The sequence below is a fragment of the Carlito syrichta genome, unplaced genomic scaffold (assembly GCF_000164805.1).
Source record: "Carlito syrichta isolate Samal-C Ts95f unplaced genomic scaffold, Tarsius_syrichta-2.0.1 Scaffold316502, whole genome shotgun sequence".
NCBI classification, from domain to species: Eukaryota; Metazoa; Chordata; class Mammalia; order Primates; family Tarsiidae; genus Carlito; species Carlito syrichta.
Genome location: NW_007260598.1, coordinates 113037 through 137267, shown reverse-complemented (window position 1 = coordinate 137267; position 24231 = coordinate 113037). Strand labels below are relative to the sequence as shown.

General features: G+C 39.8%; 1 protein-coding gene across 2 annotated transcripts; it reads right to left on the bottom strand.

Annotated features, from left to right (window-relative positions):
- Positions 1-2843: 2843 nt before the first annotated feature.
- On the bottom strand, positions 2844-23057 carry DR1 (down-regulator of transcription 1). 2 transcript variants are annotated; one of them, XM_021707322.1, is made up of 3 exons: positions 22697-23057; positions 12366-12533; positions 2844-4838 (listed from the first exon to the last, which is right to left on the bottom strand). In XM_021707322.1, exons 1-3 carry the CDS (start codon positions 22914-22916, stop codon positions 4636-4638), a joined length of 591 nt encoding a protein of 196 aa, XP_021562997.1. In that variant the 5' UTR covers positions 22917-23057; the 3' UTR covers positions 2844-4635. The 2 variants fall into 2 exon arrangements, with proteins under 2 accessions (XP_021562997.1, XP_008072792.1); XM_008074601.1 differs by having other exon boundaries at positions 2844-4843; positions 12370-12533.
- Positions 23058-24231: the final 1174 nt, after the last annotated feature.

Here is a 24231-nt window from a genome sequence, read left to right as displayed (position 1 = left end):
TGTTTAACCACAATAAAAAAAAATGCTTATTAAAAGATATACTACTCAGTAATGAGATACTATACCTGATATATTTCAAACTGAGTATGGCTAGCAGTGAGGTAGAAAAGCAACAAGCAGATAGAGAGATTTGTAATAACTGGACTGGGCCTTGCTGGGTGAAGGGGTACAACCAATGTAAAGTCAAAAGTCTCCTTTAAGTTTTGACTTTCCTGGAAACATATTTTAATCCTGAGCCTACTTTCTCCAAATTAGCTGTTTCTTTTTGTCCTTTCTAGTGACACTGTGTATTGCTTCTAGCAGAGGTTCAGTTTCACAGCCTTTCTCCAGTGCCCTATGCTGAAAGTAAAATTTACACATTCTAAGGCAGTGGTTTTCAACAGTGGGCAATTTTGTTCCCCCTCTTCTCTCACACCAAGGGACACTTGGCAATGTCTGGAGACATTCTTGGGTTGTCACGACTGTGGGTGGCATGGGGTGGAGAGAGGTGCTACAGCCAGGGATGCTACTAAACTCTACAATGCATAGGACAGCCTCCCACAACAAAGAATTAATTAGCCCAAAAACGTTAGTAATGTTTTGTTGGAGAAATCCTGTTCTAAGGTTTTACTAAGTTGCTTGATTTATGGTAGAAATTGATCATAAGTTAAGTTTCCTCCCGTTGGATGGCTTGAACCCTGGAATTTGGGGCTGTAGTGTCCTATGATCATGCCTGTGAATAGCCACTGTACTCTGTACATAGGCAACATAGCAAAACCTTGTCTCTTACGAAAAAAAAAAAAGAAGTAGAAGTTTCCTCCTTTTATTCCCTACTTTCTCTTCTCATTTATTTTGAGGAAGCAGGATAAGGACCATTGGTGACACTTTAGGTGAGAGGAGGCCACTTACACTCTCATTCTTTTCACCCTGGCCAATTCTACCCATAATACTTTAAATACTGGGGCAAGGTAAAAACCAGAGGCGGTGGAGTACGACTTGTGACCAAGCTGCTGGGGACAGAGGAGAAGAAAACAAAATGAAACAAATTCAAGAGAAGACAGTGGAAAGCAGTGTCTATACTATCTGGATTGGGTAATTCTTCCTAACAGTAATTTGAATATATCTGAGTTGGATAGACATACTATAGAGATGTATATGAGGAAATATGTATTTTAATAAGGTTAAAACCAAGATTTCCCAACTCAACATACTATTTATTACCTAAAACCTGCATTTCTTCTGAGGAAGAGTATAATGTATAATACTAATGTGTCTATAATAAGAATAAATACTTTTGCTCTTATTTTCCTCTTATTTGATATTGAATAACAACAGACTTGTTACAGAAGTATAACTCATTTGGTATAATGTAGGTATTTTGAGAAATTCATTAAAATTCTCATGCCACTAAACCAAATTCTTTATTATGCTACACATTAAAATGATGACTTCTTATAGGTAGTTTGGAAAACTGACAGGACATACTAAAACTGAAAATAAGCACATCCCATGATCCAATAACTCCTAGGTATATATTCAACAGAATGCATAACATTCACCAAAAGACACTTACAGGAATGTTCTCTATGGCACTATTCATAACAGCCCAGAATTGGAAATTCCTCCAATGACCATCAATGGGCGAATGGATCGTTAACTTTGGATATAATAAAAAGTGGATAATTAAATAGAAGACTATAAAGCAATGAGAATGAATGAACTACAAATACAAGCAAAAATATGGGTGAATCTCACTTTGGTAGGTTAAATGATGGTGATCAAAGATATCCAAGGCCCCAATCCCTGGAACTTGTGAATGACACTTTACATGGCAAAAGAGACTTCATAAATGTGATTGATTACATTATGGATCTTGAGATGGGGAGATTATCCCTGGTTTATCTGGGTGGGCCCTAAACTCTAAATGCAGAGGCAGAGGAAGATCTGAGTACAAAAGAGAAGATGATGTGATGACAAAAGCAGGCTTTGCTCATGGGGAAGCCACAGGCCCATGACTACAGGCAGTCACTAAAGGCTGAAAAAGGTAAGGAAACATTTTCCCTCACAACCTCAAGACGAAACTAACCCTGCTGATACCTTGATTTTGGCCTAAAGAAACGGAATCTGAACTCCTGACCTTCAGGACTGTAAGAGAATAAATTTGTATTGTTTTAAGTCATTAAGTTTGCGGTAATTTGTTATGGTGGCAACAGGAAATTAACACATTCGCAAAAACGATGAATAAAAAGGTACATTATATATCACTGTACTTGTACAAAATTAAAAGTGGACAAAACTAATCTATGGTTTTAGAAGTCATGACAGTAATTTTTAGGAGGAAAAAAGATAGTGTTAAGATGGGGCAAGGGGGGCTTCTGGAGTGCTCATAATACTCTGTGTTTTGATCCGAGGGCTGGTGGTATGAGTTGCTTAATTTGCAAAAACCCCTATTTGTGTACTCTTCTGTGCATACAGTACATGCAGTTTTAAAAATTGGTACATTTCTAACTCTTCTCAATCTGATAATCTGAAGAAAAAGACAGATATATATTTAAGGGGATGGAAAAATACTAAACAATAACTATTTCTCAAGAACGCTAAAGATTTTGCTTCTCTAAAAGTTGGAAAAAAAAAAACCCAAAAGTAAAATACTGCTAAGTAGCTTTGTTATGGTCAATCTTAGGACTGCAAACTACAAAAACACAAATAAAACCACATTTTCTGAAATAATAGTAAGCAAAGTTTCGAGAAAGGCAGGTACTATGTACCAAATGACCAAAATGTCTTTTGGGTCTAAGATTCCTGAAACTAATAAAAATGGTAATAATAGAAATCCCTCTACAGATCATTAAATATAAAAACAATTTATAAAATACATCAGAATTTTATTGCTTAAAGAATACAGCATATGAAATCACAAGAATGTCAAAATGAAAAGTCACTAGGCTTCAAATATATAATACATTATCAGATGCAGTAAAATAGTGACCTGAACTCTGCATCAGAAAAAAAAAGTGGAAAAATATCTAAGTTGTTTACTTAAGAAACATATATACTTAAAATATTACGTATAAGAATGTTACAGTACAAATTAGAAAAGCCAACACTTATTATTATTTTTCTAGACTAGACTACCTTTGGTACAATTCCTTCTATCTAATCTAAATGCACTTCATGGATATGACATCCATAAAGTAACTTCAACTTAAAACATCAGTAAAATTAACCTTTTCATTATATGGGGGGGAGTGTTTAATAAATGTATAACAAAAATATGATCACCAAGAAATGTAATACTGATAAAACTTTGCTTATTTATCTCTCCAGTTAAAACTGGAATCCTGGTAGCCATAATATGTTTTGGGGCTAGGTGAACATATAAATTTAAAGGATTTGGCAACTGACATAGGAATTAAGTACTTCCTACTATATTAAGTGACTTTTCTGTTTCAAAATATAGATACTACGCCATTTCTTCAACACGCTGGATACCTATAATCCCTACCATATTTTATTTATTGGAACCAAATTAAAGATCCTCTCTTTTAATAAGCAGGTTGAAACTATTTATGATTCATATAGCGCTGATCAGTTATGATATCCTTTCTTAAATAAAACCAATCTTTTTTAAAGCTATTACTCAATTATGATGGAGAGAATAATGCCATTTCAAAAGGTAGCACTGGACTCTAGGTCATCTAGTCAAGAAAATGTAAAAGTAATGCTAAAAACAGTAAGTAAACTACAACCACAAGTTAAATTTAAAAGAAAATCCCTCTCTCGTAGCAAGTATGCTCATTAACTCATTTCTTTATCCCAGAAAAGGTCTGAATATCCACGAATCTCAGTTAAACCAACGGAACCCAAGCAATTGTTTCACAAATCCCACCTATATATCTGAATAATATACGTATGGATGGACTAAGCAAATAATATTATTAACAATTATTGAATTGGAGTGAAACAGTAAGAATGACGACAGTCCTCAAATTGGGCAGTCTTTAAAATGTCATAGTGTAGCTCAAGATGAATTATGCTGTGATAAAACTAGTTTTTACCTCTACATAAAACAAAAACAAAATAAAAAACATAGCCCACCAAATTTATACAATTACTATTAAACATACTCCTCCTTCTTAGTTTTTCAATGTCTTGTTGTAAGGTTTTTCTAAACAAAGTGTATCTAGTTGAGCACATATATTTATTGCCCATACATATACCTACTCATTTTAAAAGATAAATTCAGATACTATAAACTGAACTCTTCTCACCAACCTGATCCAATGTCTATGACTCGCACAGCACCCCCACTCAACAATTTTAAAAGCCCCAATTTTTAGTTTATGTAAAAGGGCAAAAGAAATGCAAATGCAGATTTAGAGCTTCTGTATAAATTTCACTGTATTTTTATAAACTTGAGAAGTTTTCTGTAATACTGTTTATTGATCAAATAAAGGACTCACTGCTATCTAAAATTTCATAAACACCATTAAAAATTCAAAATTGATATTATACTGAACCTTAAATTTTCAATAGTTCAAAGAGACAATTTTTACATGTATAGCACACAACAGATGAAACTTAACAGCAGACATCCCTAGAATACCAATGGCAAGTCCACCAAGATGCATACAAAATTACAGATAAGCATTTCTTTCACTGTTTTGTTGTGCAGGAAAAACATTTATAGAGGAAAAAGAAACTCAGCTGGTGAATTTCAGATATCATCATCATCTTCTTCATCCTGAGAAGATCCTGCCTGATTAGATGCACTGGCTGAGGCAGCAGCAAGTTGGGCTTGTTGGGCAGCTTGCTGCATTTGAAGCCATTCCTGTTGGGCCAATTCTGCTTGTTGCTGTCTAGCCTAACACCAAAAACATAAAAATAAATAACAATTTTTTAAAAACCCATAATATATTCACTTTGGTTAAATGTAAATTAAGTCAATCACAGACTTAGTTATTATCAAACTTGGATATTTCCCAACTACTATGCAATAGTTATACATCTGGAAAACATGAACTCTACAAAGTAAATATAATTAAAAATGGCTTTTCTCTAATCACACAGGCCTAAGGAGTTTCTCAAATTTGGCTCTTTTATATATGGTTTCCTTTTATGTCACATAATTTATGATCAATGATTCAACTAAAGAGGCTGAAAAGGTTGACAGGGAAAAAAAAATCCCAATATTCTCTTTTTAGCTCTTTTCCCTGTATTTCTTTCTTCCTTTCATCTCACTTGATTCTTTCTGTCCCTTCAAATTATAATATTGATATAAATATGTTTAAATCTAAACTTTGTTTATATGGCTTAAAAGTTTTCTAATAGAATACCTCTAATTCTTAGGGTAAAAGAACTGTATATAAATGCAGTAGCTACCCTGACATTTCTTTCTAAATTTCGATAACAATTTCTTACCCTCTGCCCCCTTCCCTCTCTCCATAAATAAACACATATGTATATACACACATATACAAATATACATATCCTCCCCATATAAACACTAGTGAAAAGATACTACTTAAAATCCCTCCATTTGATGTATCATCTATTAAAAATCACCACAGGATTTTAGAAACCAAATGCATACATGTGAATTATATGCAACAGCTGAGGCTCACTCTCAATTCAATTTCACCTGTTTGCAGAAAAACCACATTAAGAAGGGAAAAATGAACCTGATCTTGAAAACTGTCTAGCATAACACTCGAAAAAGTTTTATAATTTCCCATTAGACTCTACCAAAACATGTTTTTCCCCTCTGTCTTTTTTTTGGACTTGTTCTTTAAGTTTGGCTCATATCCTCCTTTTATGCACAGCTAACTTCCAGTCATTGTTTGAAACACAAATCAGTTGGTCTTTCTTGACCCTTCTAGACCACGTTGTGTGTTCTAGTTCATATGTCATAATTTCTACGCATTCTTTTTGTTTGTTTGTTTGTTTTTTGAGTTGGAGTCTCACTGTCGCCCAGACTGGAGTGCAATGGCCGCTCCCGGCCACCGCAGCCTCCACCTGCTGGGCTCCGGCGATCCTTCCGCCTCAGCCTTCCAAGTAGCTGGAACTACAGGTGCGCGCTACCACGCCCAGCTAGTTTTTGATTTATTGTAGAGAGGAGGTCTCGCCAAGTTGCCCAGGCGGGTCTCGAACCCGTGGGCTCAGGCAATCCACTCACCTCAAGCCTCCCAAAGGCGCGGGATTACAGGCTGAGCCACCGAGCCTGGTTTTTATGCATTCTTATATCTTTGTTAAATAATGATCTAAGTCTATACACTTTTCTTCAGCAAACTTGAGAATAGACTGTTTTCCTATTCACTGTTACATTCTTAACACAAGCCCTCAGTATTTTTTGAATGAATGTATTACGAGAAAACAGTGATGCTCGGCATAAGTGGGCATCATTAAGATTTTACCATGTTCAATCTTCACTTTTCTTAATAATTTGTAATGATTTTATTATCCAAACATTTCTAGATGACAATCCAAATCAGGTCATTATTCACTTTAAAAGTCATTTGTTAGCCGGGTTCGGTAGCTCAGCCTGTAATCCCGCGCCTTTGGGAGGCTGAGGTGAGTGGATTGCCTGAGTCCGCGGGTTTGAGACCCGCCTGGGCAACTTGGCGAGACCTCATCTCTACAATAAAAATTTTAAAAATGAGCCGGACGTGGTAGCGTGCGCCTGTGGTTCCAGCTACTTGGAAGGCTGAGGCGGAAGGATTGCTGGAGCCCAGCAGGTAGAGGCTGCGGTGGCCAGGAGTGGCCACTGCACTCCAGTCTGGGTGACAGAGTGAGACTCCGACTCAAAAAAAAACCAAAACAATCATTTGTTATCAATTAAGTCCAAATTTCTCAGGTTAGAATTCAAGGTCTTCCAAAATAATGCCTACTCCAATCTCTCTCTAATCTTTTGTGTAATGTGTACCTTGTGCTTTAAAAAAACCCAGAACAAGCCGGGCTCGGTGGCTCAGCCTGTAATCCAGTGCTTTGGGAGGCTGAGGTGAGTGGATTGCCTGAGCCCGCGGGTTTGAGACCTGCCTGGGCAACTTGGCGAGACGTCATCTCTACAGTAAATCAAAAAATTAGCCAGGCGTGGTAGTGCACGCCTGTAGTTCCAGCTACTTGGAAGGCTGAGGCGGAAGGATCGCCGGAGCCTGGCAGCTTGAGGCTGCGGTGGCCGGGAGCAGCCACTGCACTCCAGTCTGGGTGACAGTTAAGATTCCAACTCAAAAAAAAACCAAAAAAAAAAACCCAGAACATATTTTCCAAATATACACTTAACTTTTTCATCTTCACTACCTTTACTCATGCTGACATTCACTCTGTTTGAAATTTCCTAATTTTAATCTACCTGTTAGTCAAACTGAAATACTATGTTCTCCTCCGAGGTCACCTTAGTTATGAGAATAGAAATAACTTAGAATCAAGAATTGTTAACCAAGCATAAAATTAGAATTAGCCAACTGAAAAAGTGAGAAGAGAACACTAAGATAACATGGAAGTGACAACCACAGGGAAGCAGCCACCCATCCTAAAACTGAGGAAACAAAGAAAGAGGCTGGAATTTTTAAAATTCAGAGGCTTAGAAGAAAAAAAACCTACGGAACTGAAACTCAGATCTCTGATGAACGGTCATAAGTAGGCTGGTACTAAAGTATCTGTGCTTGGAGGAGGGCCCCAAGGCCTGGGATCCCCCTGTAGGTATTAGAGAAAATGCTAACTAGATTCAGTTCCTGCAACAGGAGAAACTGATGCAACCAATTGATGTCACTGAGCTGGTCAAAGGAACTATAAGCCAAAAGGAGGTAAAAAGAGAAAGTCCTTTCTTCTTCCATCCTTGCAATCTCCTTCTAAAGCCCCATACTGGCACCAGAGTCTAATGGGGAGTCAGCTAGCAAAAAAGACATGGTTTTGGGGGTATTAGGTCCAGTCATAAAGCAAAGCATATACAGAAAGGTGGGGTGGGGCTAATACAACTACTTAGTAACGCATACTCATCTACCCCAAAGTCTAATGTGATGTCTCTACACTTGGGATCTCTTTCTCATGAAAGTAGTCAGCCTCACAACACAGTTGTTAGTGCATCTTTATTATAACTCCTCTACAAGATGCTACATTTCTTAAGAACAAGAATGGTGGCTGGGTATGGTGGCTCACGTCTGTAATCCCAGCACTTTGAGAGGCCCAAGCATAAGGATTACTCGAGCCCAGGAGTTAGAGACCAGTCTAGGCAATATAACAAGACCTCGTCTCTACAAAATGTCAAAAAATGAGCTGGGTGTGGTGGTGCACACCTGTAGTCCCAGCTATTCAGGAGGCTAAGGTGAATTAAGCCTCAGTCCAGAAGGTCCAGGCTGTAGTAAGCCATGATTCTGCCACTGTACTCCAGCCTGGGTGACAGAGTGAGATTCAAACTCGGAAAAAAAAAAAAACGAAAATTAACTAATTAAATAAAATAGGGGGTGAAAGAGAGGTAAGCAGACATCTACTTACTAATTCACTACTTTTGGAGATTTTCATTGTTTTAAGATTCTTATTCCCATATGCTAAAATGATTCATTTCTAATTTACAGTTAACTTTAATTTTAATGTATCAGGGGTCCCCCCTTCCAAATATCTACTAGCTTTAGATAAGGCTGTCATTATATTAGTATTTAAAAAGAAGTCTAAAAATGAAACAACAAAAGTAATTTAAAAATTGCATTTCCTAATCGGTTCCTTTCATGTTTACAACTTAAGTACTTCGTGCTCCAGGGAAGAAGTAATAGGCAGTTGCCTATTTCTCTGCATGTCCTCCTCACAAGGGCAAAGAAATACTAGGGATCTTTGCCCATAGGCCAGGGTAAAAATAAGGGAGATCAGAGGAATAAAAAACTGATAACAGGGATAGAGAGGTGAAGACAGAGATGGCAGGCAGTCAGTTATTTCTTTACATTTTGTCCTGGCAAGGATACTGCATATTCTATTTAACAGTTCCACCATAAATTTTAAGCAGATAAAATGGAGGCTAGAGCACTAGAGTATAGGTTTTAAAGTCAAAAGACAGGAATTTAAATATAGACTCCAAACACTTCCTGTCTGACCTTACTTGCATTATTTTAAGCCAATCTTTCCCAGTAGACTAAGCTCTATAATAATAAGGACTTTGTCTCTTTTGTTGAATGTTGAAAGTCTGGCACCTAGCACAATGCCTGGTAAGTAGAGAGGACTTCAGTAAAAACCTGTAGAATGAGCAAATAACTTCATGCAAGTTTCTCCACCTCTCAGTCATTACTTAATATGTAAATTAATAAAATAAAATTTGAATCATTTCATTAAAACTCTGCAATATATGGCCGGGGTGGTGGTGGCTCAAGCCTGTAATCCTAGCACTTTGGGAGCCCAAGGTGAGAGGACTGCCTGAGCAAAGGGGTTCAAGACCAGCCTGGGCAACTTGGTGAGACCTTGTCTCTACAATAAAATAAAAAAATAGGCCAGGCGTGGTAGTGCACGTTTGTAGTTCCAGCTACTTGGAAGGCTAAGGTGGAAGGATCCCCTGAGCCCAGCAGGTTAAGGCTGTGGTGGCCGTGAGCGTGCCACTGCACTTCAGCCTGGGCAACAGAGTGAGACTCCTACTCAACAAAACAAAACAAAACTGCAATATGTAAAGTATTCAGCAGAGTATCTTCTTTCTTTCTCATGAATTGTTTAATTTGGCACCCTCTAGGTGATGTGCAATAGAAGAGAATCAATAAAAAACACCCATTAATGTTTTAAAACAAGATGATTTCTTCTTTGTTACCTCATAGTCATATGGATTACAACACTGTTTGCATGTATTCATGCCTGTTTCAAAGGCATTTCCTCTTTAGTACCTATTATAAGTTACTGTGAGGATTAAATGAGACATAACAGGTAAATAACTTGGTTATGTGATTAATATGGTTAGAATTCAATAAATGATAGTAAGCTTTCATTTTTCTCATAGGTTTAAATGGGACTTTGTGCCTAGCGCCTAATAACACTTAAGTCTCAACTGACTTTTGATGCAAACCAAACTGATTGTTATGGCTGCAGGGAGATCAGCTATGGTGCTAATGTGGAAGAGCTTACCTAAAACGATACTTCTCAGTTCTAGTGGATACTATAACTCCTCTCCTATTCAACCCCAAAATGCCTTACAATTTCAATGAGACTCCAGCGTTCAGTAGAGAAAAAAACACTCTCGCCATTTCTTCTCTCTCTTTTTTTTTTAAATAGAGGGATACTAGCACTTGGTTCTAATCCTTCACAGACTAGGCCTTAGATTATAACAAGCAAGAAAGAAGTTTTCTCCCTTCCCTGCTTCATTAGCCTTAAAAAATTTTTTTTTTTTTAAAGATTAGTGTTTTAGCTGGGTGCAGTGGCTCACGCCTGTAAACCCAGCACTTCAGGAGGCAGAGGTGAGATGATTGCCTGAGCCCAGGGGTTTGAGACCAACCTGGGCAACTTGGTGAGACCTCGTATCTATAATAAAAAAAAAAAAAAAGCTGGGCATGGTGGCACATGCCTGTAGTTCCAGGCACTTGGAAGGCTGAAGCAGAAGGACTGTCTGAGCTCAGCAGGTTGAGGTTGTGGTGGCCGTGAGTGTGCCACTGCACTTCAACCTGGGCAACGAAGTGAGACTCCAACTCAAAAAAAAAAAAAAGATCAGAGTGTTTCAAAGGTATATTAAAGATCTAATTAAACTACTTTGTTGATATTAATCAGATTTTGCTTGCATGCCACACATTATCAAATTTGATACAGCATTTTCTCATCAGGTCATCATTTTAAATCTTAAGAACACTTAGGTATAATTTTCATGATTTTTTTTTTGTGTTGGGGTTTCACTGTCATCCAGGCTGGAGTGCAGTGGCACAATCATGGCTCACCGCAGCCTTGACCTTCTGAGCCAGTGATCCCTCCACCTCAGCTTTCTAAGTAACTGGGACTACCGGAACAGGCATGTCCCACCACTTTCAGCTAATTTTTTTTATTTTTTGTGGAAATAAAGTCTCGTTAGGTTGCCTTGGCTGGTCTTAAACTCCTGGGCTCAAGCAATCCTCCTTCCCCAGCCTCTCAAAGTGCTGGGATTACAGGCATGAGCCACTATGCCTGGCTGACTTTTCATGATTTTAAATGGTCATTCTGTATTTCACAGTCATAAAGAAGAACAAAATCAAGAACTTCACAGCAACCTGGATGGACTTAGGGTCTATAACTTAGTGATCTTTCACAGAAACAAAGAACTGAGTATCTATCACATGTTCTAACTCATACGTGGACCTTGAACAATTATCGTAATACTATAAGAAAAGGATTGGCAGCCGGGCTTGGTGGCTCAGCCTGTAATCCCGTGCTTTGGGAGGCTGAGGTGAGTGGACTGCCTGAGTTCGTGGGTTCGAGAACCACCTGGACAACTTGGCAAGACCTCATCTCTACAATAAATCAAAAAATGAGCCAGGCGTGGTAGTGCGCACCTGTAGTTCCAGCTACTTGGAAGGCTGAGGCGGAAGGATCATCAGAGCCCAGCAGGTTGAGGCTGTGGTGGCCGGGAGCGTGTCACTGCACTCCAGTCTGGGCCACAGAGTGAGACTCCAACTCAAAAAAAATAAAAAAAAGAAAAGAAAAGGATTGGCAGTAGCAGGAAACTGCCCAGAGGGGAGCAGGGATTGGCAGTAGTGGGAATCTGCCTGCGGGCGGGGGGCGGGGGGGAGCAGCACACCTCATTGACAAGGATACTTGCATAATGAACATTTGTATACCTAACCCTGAATGGTACCCCACATCTTTAAGATAGAAAAAAAAAGAAAAAGAAAAAAAAAAAGGTCATTCCATCTAAAAAAACATCAAAATAAAATCTCAATAGTTATTTGGAGTTGCTCTCTTTAGAAAATGGATTGCTGCAAATATTTATTTTTATAAAAACCAGAGTCAAACTTGCCAACTCTTTTTTTTTTTTTGAGTTGGAGTCTCACTCTGTCTCCCAGACTAGAGTGCAGTGGCACACTCCCAGCCACCGCAGCCTTGACCTACTGGGCTCCGGCAAACCTTCTGCCTCAGCCTTCCAAGTAGCTGGAACTACTGGTGTGCGCTACCATGACCGGCTAATTTTTTTATTTATTGTAGAGATGAGGTCTCGTCAAGTTGCCCAGGCGAGTCTCGAACCTGTAGGCTCAGGCAATTCACTCACCTCGGCCTCCCAAAGCACGGGATTACAGGCTGAGCCACCGAGCCCGGCCACTTGCCAACTCTTAACATCAGCTCTATCATCAAACAATTAGTCAGAGAAAGAAAATACTCTGGGTACATATGTTGACTTAGGAAGCCAGTATGATTTCTGTTAGCAAACGGTAAGATTCAGGTGAAAATAATTTAAAATGTATTACTTACTTTTGCAAACAATTCTTGCTGCTGCCTCAATAACTCTTCTTCAGGAATGCCAAGGTTTTCCAAACGAGAACTGGCCTTTCTTCTCTTTAATGCTACTGTCTTACATTCTTGTAAGACTTCTTTTACTTCACTGATGTAAGAGCCAAATCCCAAACTTTCTAGTGCTAGAGAAATAAAAATATAAAAATTTGAAAAAGTGATAAAACACAGCTTTTCCCCCACCTATGGAACATAAAGTTTTTGTAAGTTTTTCTTTGGGGGAGAGGAATGTTTTGCTGTTATCTAATAATTTTTACCTATTTTATAGTTGTATAATTGTCCCCAGACAATTGGCTAAAACAGAATGCTTTCTCCCTCAGCCTTCCAAGTAGCTGGAACTACAGGCACACACTACCATGGGGGGGGCGGAATATATATATAAATATTTTTTTTTTCCCTCAACCCGCTTAATATTAGAAGGCTGTGGTGTTATGACATAGATACTGGTTTTCTTCCATGGCTCCTGGCTTGTAACTCCCATAGCCCTTGTTACAGTCGTTTGTTAAATGTTAGGGCACTTTAGGTCTCATGAGCAGGCCCCTTAGGAAACAGAATCTCTCTCTGACCTTCTGTCCTCTTACCTGCCCAAAGTAGGACTCTAATCTAACTCTAAAAGACCATCATTCTAGAGAGATTCCTGCCTCATACTCTTGAGAAAGGAATGCTGAGAGGCGAAGAACCTAAACAAACAGGCCTTGTTGGGTTTCCCCACTAAGTCTGTTAGTATGAAATCAAATCCTTTTGTCCATTCACATTTCTACATGGTTGTCAATCAGACCTATGTAATGGAAATACCATACAAATCCAAAAGGATAGGGCTTGGAGAGCTTTCAGATTGCTAAACCCACAGAGTTCCTGGAGGGTGGCATGCCCAGTGAGGCATGAAAACTCCGTGCCCCTTTTCCCATACCTTGCCCTATGCATCCTTTTTTCTGTATCCTTTGTAATGTTCTTTATCATAAACTGGTAAATTTAAGTGTTTTGCTGAGTTCTATAAGCCACTCCAGCAAATCAGTCAAACCCAAAGAGGAAACCCCAACTGGAAACCAGTTGGTCAAAAGTTCCAGATGCCTGGACTTACATCTGTTGTCTGGTAGGAAGGAGTGGGGCAGTCTCGTAGGACTGAGCCCTCATCCTGTGGGATCTGATATATCTTCAAGTAGATAGTGTCAGAATTGAATTAGAGGATGCCCAGCTGGTTTCTGCTGCTTGACGTATAGGAGAAATCCCCCACCTTTGGTCACAAAAGTTTTATTTTGTGTTGATGATTGTTACGGTGATGTGACATGACAGAGGGAAAGACACGGTTTGGGAGAGTTTTTCCTAAAGCAAAGTTAAGGAACATTTCAAGGCACATCCCTTCACTTTCCCTTTCTAACTAATTTTTAAAAGATCAAAGCATTTTTTTGTGAGGAAAAAAGGTCCAATGCAAGAACATATGATTTTAGTAAGAAAAACATTTTTGCCATATCACTCTTAGTAATCAAACATCAAGTCAGTCACTTTCTGAATAAATACCAAAAAGGCAAATATTTGCAATGTATTTGTTAATAACTTTTTGTGTCACTTGGTTTTTAAAAAGTAGGCTGGAAACACATGTTCTACTAAGTTTCAGTAGGATAGGATAAAAGAACAGACAAGTTTTTCTTTTGTCCAATATACCAAGAGGAAACTATTTTTAGCAGGCGCTCAAACTACCAAGTTTAAGAAATACTAGGGGAAATAACTCATCAAATTTAGCATCTATAGGCAGCCAACAGGTTTTTCTTGAAAATAAAACTTAACAGGAAGTATTATAAAGTGATGTGGCAGAAAACCTGAGATGAAATAAGACTATAAGGACAGAAGAAGCATTAAAAAAAAATTATCCTTTTTTTTTTACATTTAGAAAGAAAATATTACAAGAAAAAAAAGCACACTCAAACCTACTTCTGTAATCCAAAAAAGACAAGAGATAAAACTTGCTTTTGGTTCATGGTATTTCAAATTATATTATATAGTTTCCTGTACTTTTTTTTTTTGAGTCAGAGTCTCTGTTGCCCATGCTGGAGTGCAGTAGCATGCTCATGTTGGAAGGTTGAGGTAGGTTTGCTTGAACCCATAGTCTTGACCTGCTGGGCTCAAGTGATCCTTCCACTTCAGCCTTCCAAGCAGCTGAAACCACAGGTGCGTGTTATCACACTTGGCTAATTTTTTTTTTTTTAATTGTAGAGACAAGGTCTCACCATGTTGCCCAGGCTGGTCTCGAACCTGGAGCTCAGGCAATCCTCTTGCCTCCGCCTCCCACAGTGCTGGGATTACAGGGGTGAGCCACCACCACATCCGGCCCTCCTGTATGTTGACTAATGCCCCAAAGGCATATTTTGTACTGTATTATGAACCAATGAAAAATACAGATGATGAAAAACACAGTAAATCAATTTAGCTCATCAGTTCTTATAGTCTTTTAACAATTAAGATGACTAAGACTGTTTTCAGTATAGATGCTCTCAATTCTAATTTCAGGGAGAATACCAAATATATCTTTACAAAGCAACATGCCCATGCAAGCTGTGGTTTTTTAGACATTCTGACTGATTTACAACTTTAATTTATTTCAAATATTAAGCTATTTTCAATCTTTTTAGAAAAAGTCTGATGTCAAAAAGCAGAGTACTGTACTAGTATTTGAATTTTAATGAGTTACTCCCCCTCTCCCCCCAGACCTCAGAAATGCATTATTCTGAGTTCTGTATATCAAATTCACCACCACATGATTCTGGCTCAAGGAGCTTGAGATATAGTGAAAAAAAAAAAAACAAATGAAGACTAGACAGCCTATATGTTTCACTTACATTGGCAGACTGATTTATTGTTTTAAGTGTCAGTGGTAGAAGCCAAAGTGTTCTATTATCTTTTCCCTTTATAAAGACACAAACATAGTAAAGTATTTCAATAAGATTGGCTAAAGACAATACCAAACAAAACCAAGTAAATGGTTTATGGTTTCCTACTGTATTCTAAAGAGAGTCTGATTCCCTTAGTCCTACACCAAGGTCTTACAGGATCTAGCACCTGCTACTTTTCCAGCTTTATTTCTGTCATTAAATCCCTACATACTTCTGCTAAATCTGACCGTTCAATGTTTTCCAACAGTTCCCCACATTCATGTTGATGGCAATGAATTCAAAGCACAGACTAAACCTCATCTACAAATTAAGCTAGCCTTATCCCAGACAGATGTACTCTCCCTTGTTTGAAATCAGATAGATCTAGAACTGGTTGATACAGAATTTGTATAACCTTAGATCCATTGCTTAATATCTCTAAGCTACAATTTTTCATCTATAAAATTAGAATAGCATGTATTTCATATCTTCTTACAACCAGGAGCAGTATAGTGGTTAAGCATGGAGGCCTTTAAAGCCCAACAGCCAGGGACTGACTCCCAACTTGGCCTACTATTAGCTGTGCGACTCTAGATAAGTTACTTCACCTCTGAGCCTCATAGTTTTCTTACCTCATGTCTACATCTCATTGGATCAGGCTGTTGTGAATAAATGAATTAATATAGATAAAGAGCTTAGGAAAGAGGCTGGCCCACAGAGGAAGTAAAATAAAACATTTAATATTATATTGTTATTAGTCCAGCACATAAGAATCACTTAACTGATTCAGATTATATATTACTCATCTTTATTTTTTTCCTCAAATTTAAAAGAATACCCTTGTAAGTATACAGGACCTAAATAAACACAGTTAGTTATATATTATCACATCTAAATTCAATTGAACAAGTATACTTATATTAAATTTACAAAATTAACAAGTCAACACAATGGAGAGACAAACTGTCAAAATGGCATGAATTACTGTATCAGACATCAAGAAAATTCAATCCAAACTACCTTTAACCATGTAGGGTGTAGATGAAAACATTTTAAAAAAGCTATAACTTTTAAAACATTTAGGGTTGAGAATAATGCTATCAACAAATTTGCAAGTAGGTCCAATGTCAATATTTGGTATTATTCATAGAGTTGCTATATATAAATACCGTACTCACAATAAAAGGGTTCAACAGGAGCAGCCATAAACTTAGTTTTAAGTATTGCATTGACTTTAATCTAAATTTTAAACATTTGGCTCATAAATCCCAATAACTGGACACAGCATATTAAACAAAAATATATTTTACATCATTTGTTACCATGTAGTAGTAATCATTTCCATTTTACATAAAAGAGAATATTGAAGGATAAGAGAAAGGATTCCTAAGCAGGGTTACCATTTATGGTTGTGTAGGTTGTTCAGTACTAGAATCATTCATACTGTAAACACCATAGATGTGTGTACTTACTATGACATTTTTTCTGGCAGATGGTTTTTAAGGAAGGAATGCCTTTTTCTAATTTGTACAAAGAACCTTATGGGCTGCTGATGGCTCTGGCTCTAAGGACTTCATCAGAGGAAAAGATAAAAAAGAAAAAAAACTTTTTAAAAATTTAAAAAGGTAAAACAAGCACATTACTGTCTGCTACCTTCTGCCGTACACCTTTTCTATCTTTTTATTTTAAGTTGGAGTCTCACTCTATCATCCAGACTGAAGTGCAGTGGCACACTCACAGGCACCCCGGTGTCGACCTGCTGGGCTCTGGCGATCCTTCCATCTCAGCCTTCCAAGTAGCCGGAACTATAGGCGCATGCTACCATGTTCAGTTAATTTTTTTTTTCTTTATTGTACAGATGAGGTCTCGCCAAGTTGCCTGGGCTGGTCTCGAACCCACGGGCTCAGGCAATCCACTTGCCTCAGTCTCCCAAAGTGCTGGGATTACAGGTTGAGTTACTGAGCCTGGCCTACCATACATCTTAAAACCACACTCAGAAAAGCCTTTGGTGTACAATGGGGGAGGGAGGGGGGCAAATAGCACTTTTTTTTTTTTAACATAAAAGATGCTAACAAGACAGCAACTAAAAAAAAAAAATAGGAAAAGGCAAGAACTCCTCTCAAACGACAATAATCTTAATAAAGGCTTACCTTGTTTTACAAAGTGATATACACCTAAAAAGTTTTGTTATAACATTAAGTTGTATGAATCACTTTATATTTCAAATACATAAAGCATTTAAAAAGCATGAAGCAATATATAGTACCTTTCAAATACAATCTAAATCGGCACTCTCTGCTTCCTCTATTTTGTTTGTGGGGAGGGAAGAGTGATGATGTATTTCAGTTAAAATACATTAAGAGTAGCCAGGCTTGGTGGATCAGCCTGTAATCTCAGCACTTTGGAAGGCTGAGGTGGAAGGATGGCCGGAGCCCAGCAGATTGACGCTGGGGTGGCCGTGAGTGTGCCACTGCACCCCAGCCTGGGCAACAGAGTGAGACTCCAACTCAAAAACCAAAAAACAAACAAACAACAAAATACATTAAGAGGATGTAGGCCAAAGTAACTTCTTGGCTCATTAGGCTGAAGATCCTTAAAAACCATGTCCTCCACAGTATGACCATTCCTGGGAATCTTGGACAACAATGAGAGACAAACGGCAGAGAAGGGACTGAATATTATCATTATTACACTATTTTTGAGTTGGGGTCTTACCCTGCTGCTGGAGGGCAATGGCACAATCACAGCTCACCAGGGCCTCAACTTCCTGGGCTCAGGCAGTTCTTCTGCCAACCTTTCCAAGTAGCTGGGACTACAGGCGCATGCCACCATGCCCGTATAATTGTTTTTCTTGTATAGACATGGTCTCCTATGTTGTCCAGGCAAGGTCTCAAGCAATCTTCCCGCTTCCCAAAGTGCTAGAATTACAAGTGTGAGTCACCATGCACAGCCTCATTCATCTTTATATCTTTAGCAGCATCTAACACAGTGCCAAGTACATAGCAGTATTCAATAAGTAACCATTGGGTGGGAGAAGGAGAAGGAAAACAAAAACGAGATGTATCAATTTTAAGGAAAATAGTAATAAAATCCTAACTTGAAAAGTAGCCAATTATGTGATAAATTGTGCAATGCAAATTACACATATCCCTTGGAAAAACTTATTTGAATGAATAATTACTTAGGTAACATAATATACTTTTATCATTCCCATTATCAATACAATTTCTCTGCAGTACACAGATTCTGATTTAAAACTACTTCACGGCTGGGGACAGTGGGTCACGCCTGTAATCCCAGCACTTTGGGAGGCTGAGGTGACAGGAGAGCCTGAGCCCAGGAGTTCAAGACCAGCTTGGGTAACTTGGTGAGACCTGGTCTCTACAGCAAACACACACACACACACACACACACACACACACAGCCAGGCGAGACCAGCTTGGGCAACTTGGCGACAACTGGTCTCTACAGCGAACACACACACACACACACACACACACACACACACACTAGCCAGGAGAGACCAGCTTGGGCAACTTGGCGAGAACTGGTCTCTACAGCGAACACACACACACACACACACACACACACACACACACACACACACACACACACACTAGCCAGGAGAGACCAGCTTGGGCAACTTGGCGAGAACTGGTCTCTACAGCGAACACAAACACACACACACACTAGCCAGGCGAGACCAGCTTGGGCAACTTGGTGAGAACTGGTCTCTACAGCGAATCTTACTTACACACACACACACACACAATTAACTAGGTGTGGTGGTGTGTGCCTGCAGTTCCAGCTACTTGGAAGGCTGAGGTGGAAGGATTGCCTGAGCCCAGCAGGTCAAGGCTGCAGTGGCTGTGAGCGTGCCACTGCACTACAGCCTGGGCCACAGAGACTGACTCAAAATAAATACATACATACATACATACATACATACACAAATAACCCCAAAAAACGACTTCACATTTACTTTCCAAAATAGACTGTGGTTTAGGCTTCAGAGCAAAGCTAACAAAAGTGTGGTTCATGGACTTGTGCCAGATCTGTTACTAATGGTTGTAATGAGTTAAGTATGGAAAGTCAAAGCAAACTTTTAAGAACCTTAATAGCAATTTGACAGGGCAATTATTATGTCTACTGAATCTAACAATCAAATCTGAGTTTTTATTTTGTCTGCTTTTCATTTTTCTGATGATCCATTTTTATTTTATTTTACAGAGGTACCAGTGTGAGAAGGACTGAAATAAAAAATACTCTTCAATATAGCTTGAAGCAATTCTCAGAAACCTTTCAAACTTTTACTACTTTCAGTTACTATTCTTATAAATATGGGGGGAGAAGTGTAGCAAGAGAATAAAAATTCAGGATGAAGAAAATAATATAATTTATAATATTTACTTATATTTTACTTTTACAAATGGTATCATGACCTAAAGTTAAATTATAACAGACCTTCAGCTTTATATTTTAATCAGTACCACTTTAATATTTTCTCTCTCTCTTTTTTTTAAGAGACGGGGTCTCACTCTGTTGCCAGGCTAGAGTGCAGTGACACAATCCTAGCTTACTGCGTGCTCAATCAATCCTCCCACCTCAGCCTCCTGAGTAGTTAGCACATGCTACCACACCCAGTTCATTAAAAAAAATTTTTTTTTTGTAGAGATGGGGTCATATTATGTTGCGCAGGCTAAATTTTTAAAACTGTTATTTACTGTAACATATTTCATGTAAGGTTATCAATCCCTGACTGATTCTCAGAATTGCAAGTGATACCCAAATCAAGTAATATTTATACAGAAATGAGGAGACCTTCGTTAACAAATTTGCCTAAGGCCAAAGAATTTCCAATGTAGAACTTACAGATCTTGATTCTCAAAGTCAATTCTTTCCATAATGCAACAGAGCATGATTGAACTCATCCAAGAAAACGTGTTTACAAAAAAAAGCAACAAAATAATAGGAACACCTTTTTAGAACTCCCTCTATTCATGTATCTGTGATTTTCAATACCAAGTCTACTTTCTTAAAGTAAGCAAAACAGAAACAAAAAGGTTGGTTTTTAAAAAGTTATAGTATTTCACAGATTTACTTGTGATCAAATTATTACAACCTTAGCTTGTATTTGACTGCCTCAGAACGCTTAATTTGCTCTGACAAGATAAAGCAAGATCGCAAATGAAATGCCCTGAAGCAAGTGTAGTTCACTAAACTTATGACCAAAAACCCAAACTTTAAATTATGAATCACACCATTTAAAAATGTACATTATTATTCCACTTGGATATAGCCTATATTCCTAAACAAGCAACGATGACAGAAAAGTATTAAAAATGTCATGTCTGCCATGTCCATAAGGACACACTTCAAACACCTAAAACATTAAAAAAAAAATTTTAACCTCTCAAAACTTTTTTGAAATAATTAAGCAACATGAAATTATAAATGTATAAAATGTTCTACCCAATTGGGGAGAATTCTTGGGTGAAAATGTAGATTCTTACCCACTTAACAATAGCAATGCTATAAGAAAAAAAGGTAAATTTATAAGACTATCAAGCCCAGTACATGATTTTTAAAAAAATTAATAAAACATCCTCATTCACAAAGGAAATGCTCTTTCACTCTAACTTTCTGACTCACATGTTGAACTGATTTTAGCATATTCCAAAGTTGAACTATTTAGCATACTGCTTGCTACAGCTGCACTTCTATTCCATCATGTCAATCAGAAATCTAAATATATCCTAGAAAAGAATAAACTCCCTCAGACAGACTGTAACGTGTTATTAGATTTTTGGAACGATCCCCACTTCTGTGGTGTAAACAAACGTTTAGGCAGATACCATTGATCTCTTTTGCAATTTTCATTACAAAGGCAATGTTGATAAAAGGTTCTTTTTCCTTTTTATGAGTTTTAAAAGGAAATTACAGCTATCTGTGTTGGATAATCTTGTGAAAGACTTATGACAGCAATCACACAATGTAAAAATAAAAACAGGAAAAGATAGATAACTTGGTTTTCATTTTACTTGCTAGAGTATTCAGTACATCAAACAAGTAGGAAAAAAAACCAAAAAACCTTAGCTTAAGAATCAAATATGCTTTTTCTCAGGGATTTTTCTCCTTATGTACTGAAAAGGCAAGGTATATTTTAAATCTACCTTCAGGATGTCATAAAAGATCAAAAACGAATCATTTAAAACTTTTGTCAATATTGACAGTAAAATACTGGATTTGGTCAATATGAGCAGATGTGTTCTCTACTACAGAGTAACAAAAAAGTACCTTTTAAAAAGTTAAGTTATAAAAAGTAAATGGTAGATAACAGCCTGCCTACCAAAATGATTTATATTAACCATTTTTTTCTGACTCCAAAAGCAATCAAGAAATTGTTAGAATTTTAATTAACGAACTATGAAAGGCAAGTTATCATCTCAAATTTAATGCAACTCTCATAAGAGTACAAATAAGTACACCAAAGGTACTTCCCAAAACATTGACTAGCGCGTTTCCCTTCTCTGAAAACATCAGAATACAGTCCCCTAAATCCCTCTTACTGGACTAAATCCCTTCCAAGATAAAAGAAACTGCTGAAACTTTCAGAAGTGCTATTCAATAAAAGCTTAAGTGTATACATCCAAAGGGAATGGCAGCAGGAAAGGACAGGGAAGTGTTCCATTAAAAAAAAAAGTATATGACCTTTCATTCCAAGCTTTTAAATCTTATCTCCATAGAACAAAGCAAACGATATAAATGAAAGAAAGAAAAAAAAGAAGAAATTTTAAAAAACATTCACTCCATTCTTACGAAATGGAACAGGAGTGCTTTGGTAATGTATCTATCACCACCAAACCACTCTTAAAGCAGGAAATATACTGCCTATATTCAATACCGATAAACCTAACAACGTTGAACACATTCACGTTAAAGTTTTGATTTATGTTTTCAGAAATTAAATCTTGTCCTCTACATTGGTGAAAATGTCAGGTAGGGAAGGGGTGCTCCGTCTCTATTCATGCTTGAAGTTCCTCTGCCAGGATTTCAACTTTCCAAGGGAGAACTCGTGCATTCCTTTCTCATTTGTTAGTATCTGGGTTCAACTTTAGGCAGGCAGTTCTTGTAGCTTCGGCTTGGCTGGTCGTAAACTGAGCTCACTCTCACTACTTTGTTTGGGGGATGTCGGTTGACCTAAATGTTTGCGCTCCTCACTCGTATCCGCGGCATGAAAAGAACCGCAAGAAGGCTACACAGAAATGTTTCAGGCACCGGATAACTCGTGCCGGTGTGGCTTTTCCATTAACACTACTTACCAGGGAAGAGGACTCAAGGCTTTGACACGCACGGGTCACGCAACCAGCTGGCCGTCCTCCTGTTGGCCTCGTGTAAACCAGATCCCACACCCGACCTACCTTGTATGACATGCTCCGGCGAGATGGTCTTCTTCTCCGACTTGTTACAGATCTCGTTGGCTTCAGAGGAGATCAGATGAATGAACTCAGTGCAGCAGTTCACCACCAGCTCGCGCGCATCGTTGGCCACCCGAACGTTGGGCAGAGTCTCTTTGATCATTTTATTGATAGCAGCTCTGGGAATAGTGAGATCATCATCGTTGCCAGACGAGGAAGCCATAGTACCGTCCTGTGTCTCGCGCCCCGACCTAGAAACTCCCCGGCTCCGGTCCACTACTCCTCGGAAATTCCCAGCAGGCGCCCCGGAGAGCGGTCCGGGGGCGCTCCGAGAAGAGGGCGCCGGAGATGGGGAGCCGGGAGAGGTGGGCCGGGCAGCAGAGGGGCCGAGGGCTCCGAGAGAAGGCCGCCCAGGTGGGGGGCGGAGGCAAGAGGGTCCGCAAAGCCGAGCGGCGGGGAACCACCTCCGTGCCCCTCAGAGGGGCGGGGGCTGTCGCCTGACCGGTCCCCAGCGGCGCCGGAGCACGGCAAGTTCCAGGGCACGGGGCTCGCCGCGGGCCGGGCGGGCACCCCGCGGGCCCGGCTCTACAGAGCCCGAGCCCCCGCCGCCGCCAGCAGCCGTTGCCGCCGCCGCGGCCAAACCATCCTTCAGACACCCGCGCCGCCGCCTCACAACATGTCGGCCGCGGCCGCGGCTGGAAAGGCGGCGGCCGCCTGGGGACCAGTATGAACTGGGCCGCGTACAACGGGAGTGGCGGTGGCAGCCGCCGTGGCCGTGCAGCCCGAACGTTGACCGTGGGAGCAGCGACGGCGGCAACGGTGGTCGCTCCGAAGGCCAGGAAAGAAGGTTTGCTGGGAGCCGCTCCCGACACCCTTTGCGCCACCGGAAGCCTCACCCCCGGTTCCCCTCCCCCCAGACTGACTTCCGGGTGTGTCTTCCGCCCTTCCCCCGCCCACGCCGGCGGGAACCTAGTGTCCGCGCTGCCAGCAGCTTCCGCCCGCGCGGTCCCGGCACGCGCGTCCGGCGGCCGTCCCTTGACAGGGGGGCGAGCCCGAGCACGCGCGTGCCCTGGGGCTCGGGCGCCGGACCCAGAAGGGGGTGACAGCGGGTGGATGGGTCTTCTCTGCCCTCCCTCGGCCGGCCGGCGCCTCGAGACGCTTCCCCTGCCGGGTGTGGGGACAAAGGACGCGGGATGTTGGGAGAACGCTCCTTCCTGCTCCCTGAGGAGCCCAAGTTGGGAAAGTGAGAGGGGTGGGAGCAGGGAGGCAGCACCCATGTGTCCTGTCTGCGTCGTCGGGAGAAAAGGTCACGATCCTCACAGACGCTATTCGGGTTAAAGCGCCCTGAAGTCCTCCACCCGCTTTCTCGTTTATGGAGACGAAACGCTCAGAGAAGTGACTTGCCTGTCACTAGAATGGCTAAGCTGGAAACTAGAAGTCAGACCCGAAGTGGAAACGAGTTGCAGGTGATGAGCCAGCCATGCTACAGGGCTCCAGTCCAGCCACTCGTAGTGTGTTCCGTGTCGGCTTCTGGAGGG

Bases quoted from the DNA above. Each gene is read 5' to 3' on its own strand.
- DR1 (XM_021707322.1), bottom strand. From the start codon at position 22,916: ATGGCTTCCTCGTCTGGCAACGATGATGATCTCACTATTCCCAGAGCT. The intron at 12,534-22,696 runs GTAGGTCGGGTG...TTATTTCTCTAG, and splicing joins GCCGGAGCATGTCATACAAG to CACTAGAAAGTTTGGGATTT. The intron at 4,839-12,365 runs GTAATACATTTT...GTGTTAGGCTAG, and splicing joins AGAATTGTTTGCAAAAGTAA to ACAGCAACAAGCAGAATTGG.